The sequence below is a fragment of the Ranitomeya imitator genome, chromosome 2 (genome assembly GCF_032444005.1).
Source record: "Ranitomeya imitator isolate aRanImi1 chromosome 2, aRanImi1.pri, whole genome shotgun sequence".
Lineage (NCBI taxonomy): Eukaryota > Metazoa > Chordata > Amphibia > Anura > Dendrobatidae > Ranitomeya > Ranitomeya imitator.
This window is the reverse complement of record NC_091283.1, coordinates 811,683,614-811,705,264: the sequence shown is the minus strand read 5'-3', so window position 1 is coordinate 811,705,264 and position 21,651 is coordinate 811,683,614. Positions and strand designations below refer to the sequence as shown.

The 21,651-nt window shown below is 46.7% G+C and overlaps 1 protein-coding gene across 1 annotated transcript in view; it reads right to left on the bottom strand.

Moving 5' to 3' along the window:
* LOC138665907 (disintegrin and metalloproteinase domain-containing protein 9-like) overlaps positions 1–21,651 on the bottom strand; it is a 105,035-nt gene that overhangs the window by 31,410 nt on the left and 51,974 nt on the right. The window contains exon 8 of the mRNA XM_069753860.1: positions 21,495–21,566. Coding sequence (XP_069609961.1) covers positions 21,495–21,566 — 72 coding nt within the window. The remainder of the gene's footprint in view (positions 1–21,494; positions 21,567–21,651) is intronic.

Here is a 21,651-nt window from a genome sequence, read left to right as displayed (position 1 = left end):
TATTCCATAGGTCATTGTTGCGGAGATACGTGGCACCTGTGGTTCCATCCGTTGATCCTCCTGCCCCAGTTTTGGTTGAGGGGGAGTTGGAGTATGTGGTAGAGAAGAATTTGGATTCTCGTATTTCGAGACGGAAACTCCAGTACCTGGTTAAGTGGAAGGGTTATGGTCAGGAAGATAATTCCTGGGTCTTGGCCTCTGATGTTCATGCTGCCGATCTGGTTCGTGCCTTTCATTTGGCCCATCCTGGTCGGCCTGGGGGCTCTGGTGAGGGTTCGGTGACCCCTCCACAAGGGGGGGGTACTGTTGTGAATTCTGTGGTCAAGCTCCCTCCTGTGGTCATGAGTGGTACTTCGGCTGGTTCTGTCCATGAGCTTCCTTTGGTGGATGTGAGTATGGCTGCGGCTTCTGAGTTTCCTTCCTCAGGTGACGAGGTTAAGTCGTTAGGTGCTGCTCTATTTAACTCCACCTAGTTCTTTGCTCCTTGCCTCCAGTCAATGTTCCAGTATTGGTCTTGCTCTCTCCTGGATCGTTCTTGTGGCCTGGCTTCCCTGCATAAGCTAAGTTCTGCTTGTGTTTCTTTGTTTGCTATTTTTTGTCCAGCTTGCTATTTTTGGTTTGTCTTGCTTGCTGGAAGCTCTGGGACGCAGAGGAAGCACCTCCGTACCGTTAGTCGGTGCGGAGGGTCTTTTTGCGCCCTCTGCGTGGTTGTTTGTAGGTTTTTGTGCTGACCGCAAAGCTATCTTTCCTATCCTCGGTCTATTCAGTAAGTCGGGCCTCACTTTGCTAAAATCTATTTAATCTCTGTGTTTGTATTTTCATCTTTACTCACAGTCACTATATGTGGGGGGCTGCCTTTTCCATTGGGGAATTTCTCTGAGGCAAGGTAGGCTTATTTTTCTATCTTCAGGGCTAGCTAGTTTCTTAGGCTGTGCCGAGGCGCCTAGGTCTGGTCAGGAGCGCTCCACGGCTACTTCTAGTGTGGTGTGATAGGATTAGGGATTGCGGTCAGCAGAGTTCCCACGTCTCAGAGCTCGTCCTATGTTATTAGTAACTATCAGGTCATTTTCTGTGCTCTTAACCACCAGGTCCATTGTGGTTCTAAATCACCAGTTCATAACAGAGGAGCTAGAGGAAGACACAGACATTCTAGGGAGGAAATAGAGGAGCACACAGACATTCTAGGGAGGAGCTAGAGGAACACAGACATTCTAGGGAGGAGCTAGAGGAAAACAGACATTCTAGGGAGGAGCTAGAGGAACACAGACATTCTAGGGAGGAAATAGAGGAGCACACAGACATTCTAGGGAGGAGCTAGAGGAACACAGACATTCTAGGGAGGAGCTAGAGGAAAACAGACATTCTAGGGAGGAGGTAGAGGAACACAGACATTCTAAGGAGGAGCTAGAGGAACACACAGACATTCTAGGGAGGAACTAGAGGAACACACAGACATTTTAGGGAGGAGCTAGAGGAACACAGACATTCTAGGGAGGAGCTAGGGGAACACAGACATTCTAGGGAGGAGCTAGAGGAACACAGACATTCTAGGGAGGAGCTAGAGGAACACACAGACATTTTAGGGAGGAGCTAGAGGAGCACACAGACATTCTAGGGAGGAGCTAGAGGAACACAGACATTCTAAGGAAGAGCTAGAGGAACACACAGACATTCTAGGGAGGAGCTAGAGGAACACACAGACATTCTAGGGAGGAGCTAGAGGAGCACACACACATTCTAGGGAGGAGCTAGAGGAACACACAGACATTCTAGGGAGGAAGTAGAGGAACACAGACATTCTAGGGAGGAGCTAGAGGAACACACAGACATTCTAGGGAAGAGCTAGAGGAACACAGATATTCTAGGGAGGAGCTAGAGGAACACACAGACATTCTAGGGAGGAGCTAGAGGAGCACACAGACATTCTAGGGAGGAGCTAGAGGAACACACAGACATTCTAAGGAGGAACTAGAGGAACACAGACATTCTAGCGAGGAACTAGAGGAACACAGACATTCTAGGGAGGAGCTAGAGGAACACACAGACATTCTAGGGAGGAGCTAGATGAACACAGACATTCTAGGGAGGAGATAGGGAACACACAGACATTCTAGGGAGGAACTAGAGGAACACAGACATTCTAGTGAGGAGGTAGAGGAACACAGACATTCTAGGGAGGAGCTAGAGTGTTATGCTAGGCAATTCAGTATCACTATGGACATGGAGGTCAGAGCACATACAGTGATCTGACAATAACCCAAAATAATAGAACGAGCTCTGAGACGTGGGAACTCTGCAGACCGCAATCCCTGATCCTCTCCAAACACAACTAGAGGCAGCCGTGGATTGCGCCTAACACTCCCTATGCAACTCGGCACAGCCTGAGAAACTAACTAGCCTGAAGATAGAAAAAATAAGCCTACCTTGCCTCAGAGAAATACCCCAAAGGAAAAGGCAGCCCCCACATATAATGACTGTGAGTAAGATGAAAAGACAAACGTAGGGATGAAATAGATTCAGCAAAGTGAGGCCCGATATTCTAGACAGAACGAGGATAGGAAAGATAACTTTGCGGTCTACACAAAACCCTAAAGAAAACCACGCAAAGGGGCAAAAAGACCCTCCGTACCGAACTAACGGCACGGAGGTACACCCTTTGCATCACAGAGCTTCCAGCAAAACAAATAGACAAGCTGGATAGAAAAAATAGCAACAAATAGCAAAGAAGCACTTAGCTATGCAGAGCAGCAGGCCACAGGAATGATCAAGAGAAACACAAGTCCAACACTGGAACATTGACAGGAAGCATGAATCAAAGCATTAGGTGGGGTTAAGTAGAGAAGCACCTAACGACCTCACCAGATCACCTGAGGGAGGAAACTCAGAAGCAGCAGTACCAGTTTCCTCCACAAACGGAAGCTCCCAGAGAGAATCAGCCGAAGTACCACTTGTGACCACAGGAGGGAGCTCTGCCACAGAATTCACAACAGTACCCCCCCCCTTGAGGAGGGGTCACCGAACCCTCACCAGAGCGCCCAGGCCGACCAGGATGAGCCATATGAAAGGCACGAACAAGATCGGGAGCATGGACATCAGAGGCAAAAACCCAGGAATTATCCTCCTGAGCATAACCCTTCCATTTAACCAGATACTGGAGTTTCCGTCTTGAAACACGAGAATCCAAAATCTTCTCCACAATATACTCCAATTCCCCCTCCACCAAAACCGGGGCAGTAGGGTCAACAGATGGAACCATAGGTGCCACGTATCTCCGCAACAATGACCTATGGAAGACGTTATGTATGAAAAAAGAATCTGGGAGGGTCAGACGAAAAAACACAGGATTAATAACCTCAGAAATCCTATAAGGACCAATGAAACGAGGTTTAAACTTCGGAGAGGAAACCTTCATAGGAATATGACGAGAAGATAACCAAACCAGATCCCCAACACGAAGTCGGGGACCCACACGGCGTCTGCGATTAGCGAAACGTTGAGCCTTCTCCTGGGACAAGGTCAAATTGTCCACTACATGAGTCCAAATCTGCTGCAACCTGTCCACCACAGTATCCACACCAGGACAGTCCGAAGACTCAACCTGTCCTGAAGAGAAATGAGGATGGAACCCAGAATTGCAGAAAAATGGCGAAACCAAGGTAGCCGAGCTGGCCCGATTATTAAGGGCGAAATCAGCCAAAGGCAAAAAGGACACCCAGTCATCCTGATCGGCAGAAACAAAGCATCTCAGATAGGTTTCCAAGGTCTGATTGGTTCGTTCGGTCTGGCCATTAGTCTGAGGATGAAAAGCCGAGGAAAAAGACAAGTCAATGCCCATCCTACCACAAAAGGCTCGCCAAAACCTCGAAACAAACTGGGAACCTCTGTCAGAAACGATATTCTCTGGAATGCCATGCAAACGAACCACATGCTGGAAGAACAATGGCACCAAATCAGAGGAGGAAGGCAACTTGGACAAGGGTACCAGATGGACCATCTTAGAAAAGCGATCACAGACCACCCAAATGACTGACATCTTTTGAGAGACGGGAAGATCCGAAATAAAATCCATAGAGATATGTGTCCAAGGTCTCTTCGGGACCGGCAAGGGCAAAAGCAACCCACTGGCACGAGAACAGCAGGGCTTAGCCCGAGCACAAATCCCACAGGACTGCACAAAAGAACGCACATCCCGCGACAGAGATGGCCACCAAAAGGATCTAGCCACTAACTCTCTGGTACCAAAGATTCCAGGATGACCAGCCAACACCGAACAATGAACCTCAGAGATCACTTTATTTGTCCACCTATCCGGGACAAACAGTTTCTCCGCTGGACAACGATCAGGTTTATTAGCCTGAAATTTTTGCAGCACCCGCCGCAAATCAGGGGAGATGGCAGACACAATTACTCCTTCCTTGAGGATACCCGCCGGCTCAGATAAACCCGGAGAGTCGGGCACAAAACTCCTAGACAGAGCATCCGCCTTCACATTTTTAGAGCCCGGAAGGTACGAAATCACAAAGTCAAAACGGGCGAAAAACAGCGACCAACGAGCCTGTCTAGGATTCAAATGCTTAGCAGACTCGAGATAAGTCAGGTTCTTATGATCAGTCAATACCACCACGCGATGCTTAGCTCCTTCAAGCCAATGATGCCACTCCTCGAATGCCCACTTCATGGCCAGCAACTCTCGGTTGCCCACATCATAATTCCGCTCAGCAGGCGAAAACTTCCTGGAAAAAAAAGCGCATGGTTTCATCACTGAACAATCAGAACCTCTCTGCGACAAAACAGCCCCTGCTCCAATCTCAGAAGCATCAACCTCGACCTGGAACTGAAGAGAAACATCAGGTTGACACAACACAGGGGCAGAAGAAAAACGACGCTTCAACTCTTGAAAAGCTTCCACAGCAGCAGAAGACCAATTGACCAAATCAGCACCCTTCTTGGTCAAATCGGTCAATGGTTTGGCAATACTAGAAAAATTGCAGATGAAGCGACGATAAAAATTAGCAAAGCCCAGGAACTTTTGCAGACTTTTCAGAGATGTCAGCTGAGTCCAATCATGGATGGCTTGGACCTTAACAGGATCCATCTCGATAGTAGAAGGGGAAAAGATGAACCCCAAAAATGAAACCTTCTGCACACCAAAGAGACACTTTGATCTCTTCACAAACAAAGAATTAGCACGCAGGACCTGAAAAACCGTTCTGACCTGTTTCATATGAGACTCCCAATCATCCGAGAAGATCAAAATGTCATCCAAGTACACAATCAGGAATTTATCCAGGTACTCTCGGAAGATGTCATGCATAAAGGACTGAAACACTGATGGAGCATTGGCAAGTCCGAATGGCATCACTAGATACTCAAAATGACCCTCGGGCGTATTAAATGCAGTTTTCCATTCATCACCTCGCCTGATTAGCACCAGATTATACGCACCACGAAGATCAATCTTGGTGAACCAACTAGCCCCCTTAATCCGAGCAAACAAATCAGATAACAAGGGCAAGGGGTACTGAAATTTAACAGTGATCTTATTAAGAAGGCGGTAATCAATACACGGTCTTAGCGAACCATCCTTTTTGGCTACAAAAAAGAACCCTGCTCCTAATGGCGACGATGACGCGCGAATATGCCCCTTCTCCAGGGATTCCTTCACATAACTGCGCATAGCGGTGTGCTCAGGCACGGATAAATTAAACAGTCGACATTTTGGGAATTTACCACCAGGAATCAAATTGATAGCACAATCACAATCTCTATGCGTAGGTAGGGCATCGGACTTGGGCTCATCAAATACATCCCGGTAATCAGACAAGAACTCTGGAACCTCAGAAGGGGTGGATGACAAAATTGACAGAAATGGAACATCACCATGTTGTTCTGAAAGGCAATTCAGTATCACAATGGACATGGAGATCAGAGCACATACAGTGATCTGACAATAACCCAAAATAATAGAACGAGCTCTGAGACGTGGGAACTCTGCAGACCGCAATCCCTAATCCTCTCCAAACACAACTAGAGGCAGCCGTGGATTGCGCCTAACGCTCCCTATGCAACTCGGCACAGCCTGAGAAACTAACTAGCCTGAAGATAGAAAAAATAAGCCTACCTTGCCTCAGAGAAATACCCCAAAGGAAAAGGCAGCCCCCCACATATAATGACTGTGAGTAAGATGAAAAGACAAACGTAGGGATGAAATAGATTCAGCAAAGTGAGGCCCGATATTCTAGACAGAACGAGGATAGGAAAGATAACTTTGCGGTCTACACAAAACCCTAAAGAAAACCACGCAAAGGGGCAAAAAGACCCTCCGTACCGAACTAACGGCACGGAGGTACACCCTTTGCATCACAGAGCTTCCAGCAAAACAAATAGACAAGCTGGACAGAAAAAATAGCAACAAATAGCAAAGAAGCACTTAGCTATGCAGAGCAGCAGGCCACAGGAATGATCCAGAGAAACACAAGTCCAACACTGGAACATTGACAGGAAGCATGAATCAAAGCATTAGGTGGGGTTAAGTAGAGAAGCACCTAACGACCTCAGCAGATCACCTGAGGGAGGAAACTCAGAAGCAGCAGTACCAGTTTCCTCCACAAACGGAAGCTCCCAGAGAGAATCAGCCGAAGTACCACTTGTGACCACAGGAGGGAGCTCTGCCACAGAATTCACAACAGTACCCCCCCTTGAGGAGGGGTCACCGAACCCTCACCAGAGCGCCCAGGCCGACCAGGATGAGCCACATGAAAGGCACGAACAAGATCGGGAGCATGGACATCAGAGGCAAAAACCCAGGAATTATCCTCCTGAGCATAACCCTTCCATTTAACCAGATACTGGAGTTTCCGTCTTGAAACACGAGAATCCAAAATCTTCTCCACAATATACTCCAATTCCCCCTCCACCAAAACCGGGGCAGGAGGGTCAACAGATGGAACCATAGGTGCCACGTATCTCCGCAACAACGACCTATGGAAGACGTTATGTATAAAAAAAAATCTGGGAGGGTCAGACGAAAAGACACAGGATTAATAACCTCAGAAATCCTATAAGGACCAATGAAACGAGGTTTAAACTTCGGAGAGGAAACCTTCATAGGAATATGACGAGAAGATAACCAAACCAGATCCCCAACACGAAGTCGGGGACCCACACGGCGTCTGCGATTAGCGAAACGTTGAGCCTTCTCCTGGGACAAGGTCAAATTGTCCACTACATGAGTCAAAATCTGCTGCAACCTGTCCACCACAGTATCCACACCAGGACAGTCCGAAGACTCAACCTGTCCTGAAGAGAAACGAGGATGGAACCCAGAATTGCAGAAAAATGGCGAAACCAAGGTAGCCGAGCTGGCCCGATTATTAAGGGCGAACTCAGCCAAAGGCAAAAAGGACACCCAGTCATCCTGATCGGCAGAAACAAAGCATCTCAGATAGGTTTCCAAGGTCTGATTGGTTCGTTCGGTCTGGCCATTAGTCTGAGGATGAAAAGCCGAGGAAAAAGACAAGTCAATGCCCATCCTACCACAAAAGGCTCGCCAAAACCTCGAAACAAACTGGGAACCTCTGTCAGAAACGATATTCTCTGGAATGCCATGCAAACGAACCACATGCTGGAAGAACAATGGCACCAAATCAGAAGAGGAAGGCAACTTGGACAAGGGTACCAGATGGACCATCTTAGAAAAGCGATCACAGACCACCCAAATGACTGACATCTTTTGAGAGACGGGAAGATCTGAAATAAAATCCATAGAGATATGTGTCCAAGGTCTCTTCAGGACCGGCAAGGGCAAAAGCAACCCACTGGCACGAGAACAGCAGGGCTTAGCCCGAGCACAAATCCCACAGGACTGCACAAAAGAACGCACATCCCGCGACAGAGATGGCCACCAAAAGGATCTAGCCACTAACTCTCTGGTACCAAAGATTCCAGGATGACCAGCCAACACCGAACAATGAACCTCAGAGATCACTTTATTTGTCCACCTATCCGGGACAAACAGTTTCTCCGCTGGACAACGAACAGGTTTATTAGCCTGAAATTTTTGCAGCACCCGCCGCAAATCAGGGGAGATGGCAGACACAATTACTCATTCCTTGAGGATACCCGCCGGCTCAGATAAACCCGGAGAGTCGGGCACAAAACTCCTAGACAGAGCATCCGCCTTCACATTTTTAGTTTCAATATATTTATTTAAAGTTTTCAATACAACCAAGGCTAGGCAAACTTCCGTACAGAAGAGAAATGTGCATCAACAAAAAAAGAGAAATGTAATAATTGTTCTGTACAAATAATTAGCCTTAGGGTACCGTCACACAGTGAAATTTTGATCGCTACAGCGGTACGATCCGTGACGCTCCAGCGTCGTAACAATATCGCTCCAGCGTCGTAGACTGCTGTCACACTTTGCAATGTACGACGCTGGAGCGATAATTTCATGACGTATGTGCGATGTAGAAGCCGTTGGTTACTATGCGCACATCGTATACGATATATGTTACACCATGCGATCATGCCGCCACAGCGGGACACTAGACGACGAAAGAAAGTTTCAAACGATCTGCTACGACGTACGATTCTCAGCGGGGTCCCTGATCGCAGGAGCGTGTCAGACATTGCGATATCGCTCGAACGTCACGGATATATCGCTCGAACGTCACGAATCGTGCCGTCGTAGCGATCAAAATTTCACTGTGTGACGGTACCCTAAGAGGGGACAAACAAAACGTACAAAGACTCATAGACAATACAGAGAGACAAAGGATGGAGACATCAGGGAGGGGGGTATCTAATCAGTCATCAAACAAGCAACAACTTTAACATAACATGAGAAATTACTCAGGTAGGTCAGAAACTAAAGGTCTCGTTAGTCTGGTTAGCCATTATCAGGAACAATCCAAATATAGCAAACAATAGAGGGGCACCAAGAATATATAACTTTGTAAGTAAATGATAGGGATATTAATCCCACCTAGAAGTGTTCGTCTCCAGACCCTCTAACCATATATGTTCACATTATGGGGAGATCCTGAGAGCTTGGGTCAGTTGAGCGACGGAATCCAGGTCAAGATCAATCCAATGACTCCAAGTCCGAAAGAAAGTGTTCCAATCATCATTCCTGGTAGCTTGTATGCGTTCATGCAGTAGAATCGAGTTTATTCTGTCTTTAACTAGCGAAATAGAGAGTGACGTGGTTCTCCATCTGGCCGCAATGTGAATTTTCGTGGCCATACATATAATGGTCACAAGTTTATGTAGACTTTTGGAGAAGCTGGGATATTTTGCTCCCAACAGGAAAACTGAAGGATCCATGGAGATTGTCTTACCATAGATTTGATCTATAATTAATTTAACTTCTCGCCACAGAGCCTCGACAATAGGGCAGCTCCACCATATGTGCAACATGTCACCTAAAGCATTACAACCTCTAAAGCAATTGCTAGGTATGTGTGAGTGGATGGCATGAAGTCTCGCTGGGACGTAATATGCTCTGTGGAGGACTTTAATCGACGTTTCCGCTAACGAGGCCTGATGACTGCCCTTTGTCAATGTATCGCAAGACATGTGCCATTTCTCTATAGGCATTACTAGGCCTAAATCCTCCTCCCATTGTAACATATATTTTAACTTCCCTTTAGTGCGGGGTGTATTAAGGGCAGAGTATACTAGGGAGATCAATCCCTTCCCCATGGGGTCATGTAGGCACCTATTCTCAAACCCAGATGCCAGAAGTGGTGTTCCATGTGGCGTAATATGCTTGGCGAAGTGGAGCACTTGATTTATGCGGAGAGCTTCCCTAAATGGTGGTTCATGCTTTTGAATAAATTCTTGCCTGGTGAGTAGGACATTGAATGGGGTGCATAGGTGTTTCAAGGTAGTGATATCTTTCAGGATCCACCAAGCAAAAAGAGAGGGCTCTAGGCCTGGTAAAAACATGGGGTTATAAAAAAGGGAGGTGAGTGGAGAGGGATCTGATTGTAATCCATACTTGAATCTTTCCTTCCTCCATAGTATTAAGGAGTGGGCAGTAAAAGGGGCAGTGTCAGAAATATTATGCGGTAGTTTTCCAGTGGACCAGAGGAGACCCTGGAGAGAATATGGCCTAAGGAGATAGGATTCTAAATGTACCCACCTAGGGCGTCTGCTACCAGAGTTGACACTAGTTAGTTGGGCTATTTGGGCTGATTTAAAGTATAAATTGAGGTTGGGTAAGGACAGCCCGCCTATCTTTCTATGCAAAAACATAACATTTTGTTTGATCCTTGGCCTCTTACCATTCCATACGAATTTTGCGATAAGCGTTTGTATATCCCGAAGATTTTTTGACGGTATTGTGATAGGGAGGGATCGAAAGAGATATAAAAATCTCGGAACAGATATCATTTTAATAGCATGTAGTCGACCCAGTAGTGATAGATTCAGAGAAGACCATCTGGTCACATCGGCCTGAAATTTTTTAATTAAAGGGAGATAATTCCATTTGTATAGGGTTGATTTGTGAGATGTCAAGTTAATCCCTAGATAGGTTAGAAAGTGATCTTTTTTGCTAAATCCGAACTGGGCCACCAGATTATCTTGGTCTTCTTTAGAGGTATTAACAAATAATGCTTCCGACTTTTCGACGTTAATTTTGAGGCCAGATACCAGTTCGAACATGCGTAGAAGAGAGAATAGGTTAGGGAGGGTGGAGTAAGGGTTCGTTAAGGCCAAGAGGAGATCATCCGCGAAAAGGCTGACTTTATATTGATCCCCGAGATCTGCAGGGCATAATATATTAGGATTTTTCCTTATAGCATGGGCCAGAGGTTCCATTGCTAGGGCGAATAACGTTGGCGATAACGGGCATCCTTGATGTGTACCTCGCTGTATGTTTATAGGGGAGGGCCTGGTAGTTGGGAGCTTAAGATATGCAGTTGGATTATCATAAATTAGTTGAAGACATGAGATCAATTTTTGAGGAAAGCCAAATTTAGTTAGGACCAAAAAGAGGTATGGCCAGGAGAGGGAATCAAAAGCTTTTTCAATGTCTAGGGCTAACATCATGAGTGGTTTGTGTAAATGATTTGCTGAGTGTATAATATTAAGATTTCTCCTTATGTTATCAGGGCCTTGTCTTTGGGGTATGAAGCCCACTTGGTCCTGGTGTATCAGTGAGGGAAGAAGTTTACTGAGTCTATCGTTGATAATTGAAGTAAATATTTTGAGGTCGACATTTAATAATGAGATGTGTCTATAGTTTTTAACTAGTAAGTGATCACTCTTTGGTTTGGGAATGACCGTTACGTGGGCTATATAGAATTCGGGGGGCATTTGGGAACCGTTAAGAAGGGCATTGCAGAATGTTTTAATGTGGGGTGTTAATAATTTATTAAATTTTTTATAGTACAAGGCAGTGAGTCCATCTGGACCGGGGGCTTTTCCTGTTTTTAGTTTTTTGATCACTAAGTCTATTTCTTCAGTTAGAATTTCTGATTGGAGCTGCTGGGATATTTGCTCAGTGATATTGGGCAGGGGTGTATCCTGTAGGAATGCTTGTAGAAGGTGCGGGGGGGGGGGGGGGGTGTTTCGGGAGCGGAGTAGAGTTTCTGATAGAATTCGTAAAATGCTTTGTAAATGATCTCTGGGTGGGCCGATACGTGTCCCGCAGGATCTCTAATAGAGGGTATAGCGTTAACAAGTTGTTTTGATCGTAACTGGCGGGCAAGCATTTTGGAGGGTTTATTTGCCTGCTTATAAAAAGTAGCTTGGGTCCAAGCAAGAGCTTTTTCCGTTCTGGTGGTTAGGACTACATCTAATTGTAGTTTGACGTCATGTATTTGTTTGATTAAGTAACGGGATGTAGACATCTGGTTTGCCTGTTCTAGTTTAAATAATTTAGTTTCCAACTTGTTTTGGAGCTCAGATCTGTTTTTTTTCTTTGTAGATGCTATTTTAATTATTGTGCCAGTAATATACTTTTTATGAGCCAACCAGACATTCCCAGGTGAGGATTCCTCAGTAACATTGGTTTGGAAAAAGAGTTTTAGTTCCTCCACAATTTGAGAGGCTATCATAGGGTCAGCTAGAAGAGATTCATTTAGCCGCCATCTAAAAAGATTGGATGTAACAATATCAAATTTAAAAACGGATAGAACAGCATCATGATCGGACCATGCTGACGGGACATGACGCGAAAACAAAACATTTGGGAGAGAATTTGCCGCAGTAATTTGGAGATCTATTCGGGAGTACGATCCGTGAACTGGAGAAAAGTAAGTGTACCCTCTCGTGGGCCCATTAATTTCTCTCCAAATATCAACTAACCGATTGTCAGTCATCATACGATGAATTTTTTTCCTATCCGCCTTCGAGATGTCCGAACGTTTCGATGAGCTACTATCTAGGATAGGGTTTAGGGTGAAATTGTAGTCGCCACACCAAATCAAGTGGTGGTAAGGGATTGTGGAGAGTTTAGAAAGAATTGTTTTGAAGACCGCTAATTGTGTGGTGGCGGGAAGATAACTATTTACAATACAGAGATTATGGCCTTGTAATGTTCCTTGTAAAATTAAGAATCTGCCCTCTGGGTCCGAATAGGAATTGGTTATATGGTATGGAAAGTTATTTTTGAGAAATATAGCTACCCCTCTAGTTTTGCGGTTCCAAGAGGCCAAGAAGAAACGGGAATATTTAGAGTCAAAATATTTGGGGTAAGATGTGTTAGAAAAATGAGTTTCTTGCAGACACAAAATGTCTGGCTTGGATTTTTGATAGTCTAAAAAGGCTTTTTTCCTTTTTATCGGTGAATTGAGCCCTCTAACATTATGAGATAAAACCCTACACATGGCTAGCTATATAATTACCGCTTACAATCCAGTAGTCTCGAGCCCCTCTCCGACCAGACCTGAAAGGCCACCTGAGTTGGTGCCAACTCGATGAACAGCTTTGTACAGCTCTAAAAGGAAACAATAGGAAAGATACAAAACGGGGGGAAACAAAGACAAATAACACATAAAATGCAAAGACTTGGGTCAAAGGCCCAAAGAGTGTGGTGACCCAGAGATTCATATTAGGGGAAAATCCGGGCATCACCAAGGTTGGGCGACATGTAGAACACCCGAGTATCCAACCCTTTCCGTAGCGGACCCTGATAGGGAGGTCAGGGGAGGGAAAATAGGGGAGGGGTAGGGGGGAGGTAAGAAAAAAAAAAAAGGGGGGGGGGGAGGAAGGTAGGAAAGTTGTAGGGGGAGTTTGGTAGGGTCGGGCTATTGTTGTATAACTCGGAACCGGGGGGGGGGGGGGGGCATTTAAAAGAATAAAGCATGTAATTGAAGAGTATCTCTAAATTAGTGAGATTTAGCATAACTTGTGATGCTCAGTTTTTTAACAGCAGGTTAGCCTGAGAAGATCGACGGGTTGGGTCCAAAGTCCAGTCATGTAGTAGATGCGGTTTGGCTCCTTGTTTTAGGAGCTGGCTTCCATTCTCTAGCTGGTCTTAACTTCCTTTGTGGCTGGGGTGGTATAACATCAGGAATTGGTATTCCGGCTTGTTCTAAGGCTTTTTTACCCTCGTCCAGCGAGCGGCAAACATGTAACTCATTTCCATGGGTAAAAGTTAGCGAGAATGGGTATCCCCAGCGATATTTAACTTGCGCCGTTTGTAAGGCAGCTGTGACAGGCTTGAGGGCTCTTCTCCTGGAGAGGGTAGCTGGAGCTATATCTGCATATAGACGCACTGAGTCAGGGAGGTCAGGTAGTGAGGAAAGAGGCCTTGCTGCATTTAGAATCAGATCTCTGGATTCCTCATAATGTAATTTTAGGACTATGTCTCTTGGGAAATCTGGGGAGCGGGGTCTGCCAAGTGCTCTGTGAATCCTCGTAATGTGTAAAAGAGAAGGGTCTATATCTGGCAGCAACGCAGAGAAAAGTGTGGTGGCTGTTTCCTTAAGCGCCATATTAGTTTCAGGCAGGCCACGTATGCGCACATTCCCCCTGCGGGATCTGTTTTCATAATCCTCGCTCCTTAGCTCAAGTTCCGTAATGCGGTCAGCATGGTACCTGAGGGTCTCTTGGTCCTCCTCGAGGGCGTCTGCTGTGGCATCCATCTTCTCCTCCAAGTTTGTTGTACGCTGAGCGATGTCCTGCAGCTGCGTGGCGATGGAGTGCATAGCTGCAGTAAGTTCAGCACGAAAAGTTGCCTGTAGCGACTTAGTTAAAGCTGCGGTGGATATGGTGGCTTCTCCTGCCCCACACAGCTCCTCTGTGCTTCCATCTGCGCTTGGCTGTGAGGAGGGAGCGAGGGTGGGGAGGGAAGGAGACGCGGCGGCCATTTTACCCGCACTGGCGCTTATCAGGAGCTCAGGTATTGTGCGGTTTGCCGATTGATTTGTGCCTCCTTTCTTAGGCATTTCAAGTCACACGTTTCCCAGCTGTAAGGGGGACCCGTCGGTGCTAAAATTACCCCGGTACCGGCACTCTGGAAGGGTAAGTTAGGATGCCGGGTTGCGGAGCTCAGCAGAGCATGTCTGACTCCGCGAAAGTCCGCGCATGCGCCCCCCCGCCTTCACATTTTTAGAGCCCGGAAGGTACGAAATCACAAAGTCAAAACGGGCAAAAAACAGCGACCAACGAGCCTGTCTAGGATTCAAACGCTTGGCAGACTCGAGATAAGTCAGGTTCTTATGATCAGTCAATACCACCACGCGATGCTTAGCTCCTTCAAGCCAATGACGCCACTCCTCGAATGCCCACTTCATGGCCAGCAACTCTCGGTTGCCCACATCATAATTCCGCTCAGCAGGCGAAAACTTCCTGGAAAAAAAAGCGCATGGTTTCATCACTGAACAATCAGAACCTCTCTGCGACAAAACAGCCCCTGCTCCAATCTCAGAAGCATCAACCTCGACCTGGAACGGAAGAGAAACATCAGGTTGACACAACACAGGGGCAGAAGAAAAACGACGCTTCAACTCTTGAAAAGCTTCCACAGCAGCAGAAGACCAATTGACCAAATCAGCACCCTTCTTGGTCAAATCGGTCAATGGTTTGGCAATACTAGAAAAATTGCAGATGAAGCGACGATAAAAATTAGCAAAGCCCAGGAACTTTTGCAGACTTTTCAGAGATGTCGGCTGAGTCCATTCATGGATGGCTTGGACCTTAACAGGATCCATCTCGATAGTAGAAGGGGAAAAGATGAACCCCAAAAATGAAACCTTCTGCACACCAAAGAGACACTTTGATCCCTTCACAAACAAAGAGTTAGCACGCAGGACCTGAAAAACCGTTCTGACCTGTTTCACATGAGACTCCCAATCATCCGAGAAGATCAAAATGTCATCCAAGTACACAATCAGGAATTTATCCAGGTACTCTCGGAAGATGTCATGCATAAAGGACTGAAACACTGATGGAGCATTGGCAAGTCCGAATGGCATCACTAGATACTCAAAATGACCCTCGGGCGTATTAAATGCAGTTTTCCATTCATCGCCTCGCCTGATTCGCACCAGATTAGAAGATCAATCTTGGTGAACCAACTAGCCCCCTTAATCCGAGCAAACAAATCAGATAACAAAGGCAAGGGGTACTGAAATTTAACAGTGATCTTATTAAGAAGGCGATAATCTATACAAGGTCTCAGCGAACCATCCTTTTTGGCTACAAAAAAGAACCCTGCTCCTAATGGCGACGATGACGGGCAAATATGCCCCTTCTCCAGGGATTCCTTCACATAACTGCGCATAGCGGTGTGCTCAGGCACGGATAAATTAAACAGTCGACCTTTTGGGAATTTACCACCAGGAATCAAATTGATAGCACAATCACAATCCCTATGCGTAGGTAGGGCATCGGACTTGGGCTCATCAAATACATCCCGGTAATCAGACAAGAACTCTGGAACCTCAGAAGGGGTGGATGACGAAATTGACAAAAATGGAACATCACCATGTACCCCCTGACAACCCCAGCTGGACACCGACATGGATTTCCAATCCAATACTGGATTATGGGCTTGTAGCCATGGCAACCCCAACACGACCACATCATGCAGATTATGCAACACCAGAAAGCGAATATCCTCCTGATGTGCAGGAGCCATGCACATGGTCAGCTGGGTCCAGTACTGAGGCTTATTCTTGGCCAAAGGCGTAGCATCAATTCCTCTCAATGGAATAGGACACTGCAAGGGCTCCAAGAAAAACCCACAACGCTTAGCATATTCCAAGTCCATCAAATTCAGAGCAGCGCCTGAATCCACAAACGCCATGACAGAATACGATGACAAAGAGCAGATCAAGGTAACGGACAGAAGAAATTTTGACTGTACCGTACCAATGGTGGCAGTGGCGTAGGAAACGGGGTGCGGGGGGGGCGGTCCGCCCCGGGCGGCACAATGCGGGGGGCGGCCGGCGCTGCAGGAGAAAAAAAAAAAAAGACGCCCCTTTAAATCTTCGGGCGGCGCCGTCCGCCGCCACGACCAGGGCCAGCTCCCCCCACCACCGGACCCCGCCCCCCGCTCTATACTCACCTCTCCTGGTTCCTGCGGCGCCGGCAGCTACAGCGTCCTCTGACTCTGCGACGTCTCAGAGCAGAGGGCGCGATGACGTCACTACTGTGCGCGCCGCTCTGCCTCTCTGTCCTGAGCGTCGCAGAGCCGGAGAGACGCTGACTGCACCGGACCTGCGCTAGGAACGGGAGAGGTGAGGATTTTACTTTTTTTTTTTTTTCTTTATGTCTGACTGTCTGGGGCTGGGGCAATGCTGGACACACTGGGGCAATACTGGAGACCATGGGGCAGATTGCTGGACACACTGGGGCAATACATGAGACCATGGGGCAGATTGCTGGACACACTGGGGCAATACATGAGACCATGGGGCAGATTGCTGGACACACTGGGGCAATACAGGAGACTATGGGGCAGATTGCTGGACACACTGGGGCAATACTGGAGACCATGGGGCAGATTGCTGGACACACTGGGGCAATACAGGAGACCATGTGGCAGAATGCTGGACACACTGGGGCAATACAGGAGACCATGTGGCAGAATGCTGGACACACTGGGGCAATACAGGAGACCATGGGGCAGATTGCTGGACACACTGGGGCAATACTGGAGACCCTGGGGCAGATTTCTGGACACATTGAGGCAATGCTGGAGACCCTGGGGCAGACTTCTGGACACACTGGGGCAATGCTGGACACTGGGGCAGATTGCTGGACACACTGGGGGTAATATGCTGGACACACTGGGGCAATGCTGGACACTGGGGGTAATATGCTGGACACACTGGGGCAGACTGCTGGACACACTGGGGAAAGGCTGGACACTGGGGCAGATTGCTGGACACACTGGGGGTAATATGCTGGACACACTGGGGCAATGCTGGACACTGGGGGTAATATGCTGGACACACTGGGGCAGACTGCTGGACACACTGGGGAAAGGCTGGACACTGGGGCAGATTGCTGGACACACTGGGGGCAGTGCTGGACATACTGGGGCAGATTGCTGGACACACTAGGGGTAATATGCTGGACACACTGGGGCAGATTGCTGGACAACATGGGGGTAATATGCTGGACACACTGGGGCAGATTGCTGGACAACATGGGGGTAATATGCTGGACACACTGGGGGCAGGACTTGAGGCATGGGCAGAATGTAGATACGGGGCATGATTGGAGACACGGGGCAGGATTGGATCATGGGGCAGGACGGATACGATGGAGGCTGGTGGGGCAGGATGTGGAGATCATATGGGGTAGAATGGATACTCATGAGGGCAGGATGCGAGAACATATGGCTGGAGCCAGGAATGAGAAACGGGGCCAGGGTGGGGAATATTATTACCATAGGGGCTAATTAAGGGATATTATTACTGCAGTGATGTATTTATTTTATTTTTTGAGTATACTGTTTTAAATGGGGGGGCGGTCCTGTTACTGTGCAGAGTGACACTATATCACCTTTTTTTCTTCATGTGATGTAATGTAGAAGTTGTGAAAAATTAAGTAATGTGTTCTGCAAGCGGAGCTCGAGATAACTGTGTTATTTCCTGCAGAAACGAGTCCTGGCTGGAAGGAATGATGGCGGTCTGTGCTGGATGAAAGATGAAGGACTTCACCTAGAGACGTCACTGGTGAGTCAGTGTTACCTATACACTGACACTATACACTGTATACTATATAGAGGTCCTGTGTATAATGTCACCAGTGATCTCTGTATTACCTCTACACAGACACTGCATACTAAGTACAGATCTCCTGTGAATACTGGCACTTATGGTGATAGTATTGTGGGTTTTTTTTTATTACTGATCAGTATTGTAGTATTCAGTCACTATGTGGTGGTAATATGTGGTCTGGAAATGGTGTTGTGGTATTTGTCCCTTGTATGTAGTATTATTCGGTCACTATGTGGCCTGGTCATGGTGTGGTGGTATTAAGTCACAGGTGTGGCATGTGGGGGTGACACTATTAGGCCCAGTTTAAGGTCTACAAAACAGGAAAACCGTTTTTGGTAACCTTTGTGTGTATTGAGCCGGGGGGGGGGGGGGGGTTGGGGGGCGCCAAACTCGGGAACAGCCCCGGGCGGCAAAAGCTCTAGCTACGCCTCTGAATGGTGGCAGACCTAGCGAACCGCTTAGTGCGCTTAGGACAATCAGAGATAGCATGAGTGGAATCACCACAGTAGAAACACAGCCCATTCAGACGTCTGTGTTCTTGCCGTTCAACTCTGGTCAAAGTCCTATCGCACTGCATAGGCTCAGGTTTAAGCTCAGGTAATACCGCCAAATGGTGCACAGATTTACGCTCACGCAAGCGTCGACCGATCTGAATAGCCAAAGACATAGACTCATTCAGACCAGCAGGCATAGGAAATCCCACCATGACATCCTTAAGGGCTTCAGAGAGACCCTTTCTGAACATAGCTGCCAGCGCAGATTCATTCCATTGAGTGAGCACTGACCATTTTCTAAATTTCTGGCAATATACCTCTATCTCATCCTGACCCTGACAAAAAGCCAGCAAATTCTTTTCTGCCTGATCCACTGAATTAAGCTCATCGTACAGCAATCCGAGCGCCAGGAAAAACGCATTGATATTACTTAATGCATGATCTCCTGGCGCAAGAGAAAATGCCCAGTCCTGAGGGTCGCCGCGCAAAAAAGAAATAATAATCAAAACCTGTGAACTGGATCACCAGAGGAACGAGGTTTCAAGGCCAGAAATAACTTACAATTATTTTTGAAACTCAGAAACTTAGTTCTATCTCCAAAAAACAAATCAGGAATAGGAATTCTTGGTTCTAACATAGATTTCTGATCAATAGTGTCTTGAATCTTTTGTACTCTTGCCGAGAGCTGATCCACAAATGAAGACAGACTTCTAATGTCCATCGCTACACCTGTGTACTGAACCACCCAAATGTCTAGGGGAAAAAAAAGACAAAACACAAAGCCAAGAAAAAAAAATGGTCTCAGAACTTCTTTTTTCCCTCTATTGAGAATCATTAGTACTTTTGGCTTCCTGTACTGTTATGCTAGGCAATTCAGTATTACTATGGACATGGAGGTCAGAGCACATACAGTGATCTGACAATAACCCAAAATAATAGAACGAGCTCTGAGACGTGGGAACTCTGCAGACCGCAATCCCTGATCCTCTCCAAACACAACTAGAGGCAGCCGTGGATTGCGCCTAACGCTCCCTATGCAACTCGGCACAGCCTGAGAAACTAACTAGCCTGAAGATAGAAAAAAATAAGCCTACCTTGCCTCAGAGAAATACCCCAAAGGAAAAGGCAGCCCCCCACATATAATGACTGTGAGTAAGATGAAAAGACAAACGTAGGGATGAAATAGATTCAGCAAAGTGAGGCCCGATATTCTAGACAGAACGAGGATAGGAAAGATAACTTTGCAGTCTACACAAAACCCTAAAGAAAACCACGCAAAGGGGCAAAAAGACCCTCCGTACCGAACTAACGGCACGGAGGTACACCCTCTGCGTCCCAGAGCTTCCAGCAAAACAAATAGACAAGCTGGACAGAAAAAATAGCAACAAATAGCAAAGAAGCACTTCGCTATGCAGAGCAGCAGGCCACAGGAATGATCCAGAGAAACACAAGTCCAACACTGGAACATTGACAGGAAGCATGAATCAAAGCATTAGGTGGGGTTAAGTAGAGAAGCACCTAACGACCTCACCAGATCACCTGAGGGAGGAAACTCAGAAGCAGCAGTACCAGTTTCCTCCACAAACGGAAGCTCCCAGAGAGAATCAGCCGAAGTACCACTTGTGACCACAGGAGGGAGCTCTGCCACAGAATTCACAACACTAGAGGAACACAGACATTCTAGTGAGGAGGTAGAGGAACACAGACTTTCTAGGGAGGAGCTAGAGGAACACAGACATTCTAGGGAGGAGCTAGAGGAACACACAGACATTCTAGGGAGGAACTAGAGGAACACACAGACATTCTAGGGAGGAGCTAGAGGAACACACAGACATTCTAGGGAGGAACTAGAGGAACACAGACATTCTAGGGAGGAACTAGAGGAACACAGACTTTCTAGGGAGGAGCTAGAGGAACACAGACATTCTAAGGAGGAACTAGAGGAACACACAGACATTCTAGGGAGGAACTAGAGGAACACACAGACATTCTAGGGAGGAGCTAGAGGAACACAGACATTCTAAGGAGGAACTAGAGGAACACACAGACATTCTAGGGAGGAGCTAGAGGAACACAGACATTCTAGGGAGGAGCTAGAGGAACACAGACATTCTAGGGAGGAGCTAGAGGAACACACAGACATTCTAGGGAAGAGCTAGAGGAACACAGACATTCTAGGGAGGAGCTAGAGGAGCACACAGACTTTCTAGGGAGGAGGTAGAGGAACACAGACTTTCTAGGGAGGAGCTAGAGGAACACGGACATTCTAAGGAGGAACTAGAGGAACACACAGACATTCCAGGGAGGAGCTAGAGGAACACACAGATATTCTATGGAGGAGCTAGAGGAACACAGACATTCTAAGGAGGAGCTAGAGGAACACAGACATTCTACGGAGGAGCTAGAGGAACACACAGACATTCTGCTGCAAGCTCTCCTGAAAACATAGTTACAGCTCTTCATAGAAGACAACTGTCATTTCCTATCTCACTAATGGGAAAGTCTGTATTCACTAAAGATATCCTTTACCCATGAATTGTGACTTTTATGAATAAATGATTAATCCAGGAGAAGAAAGATTCAGATTTCTCTGCCAAGATATATTATGAGATGTCTTATATTAATGTGTACTATTGATTGATGGAAAAAAAAGTAAAAAAGTAAAATGACAGTTACTCTTTAAAGTTACTATGGATATAAGGGATACACATAAAGGGACTACCCACCTCACTATAATATTGATAAATAACATGTACCTCTTTGGCGGCATACATTCTAGTTACTATATAAGAATGGTGTTAGAAGGACTTACCCCATCCACAATATTCACCAATTGTATGGTCTCCTCCTCCACCGCCGTGCTGTTAGACTTATCAACTTGGTACTGTAAGAAGACAGATAGTTTTACGAAAGAACATGAAAAGTGACCAATTTATGGAAATGACACTTGCCTGGAGTGAGCACTGCCA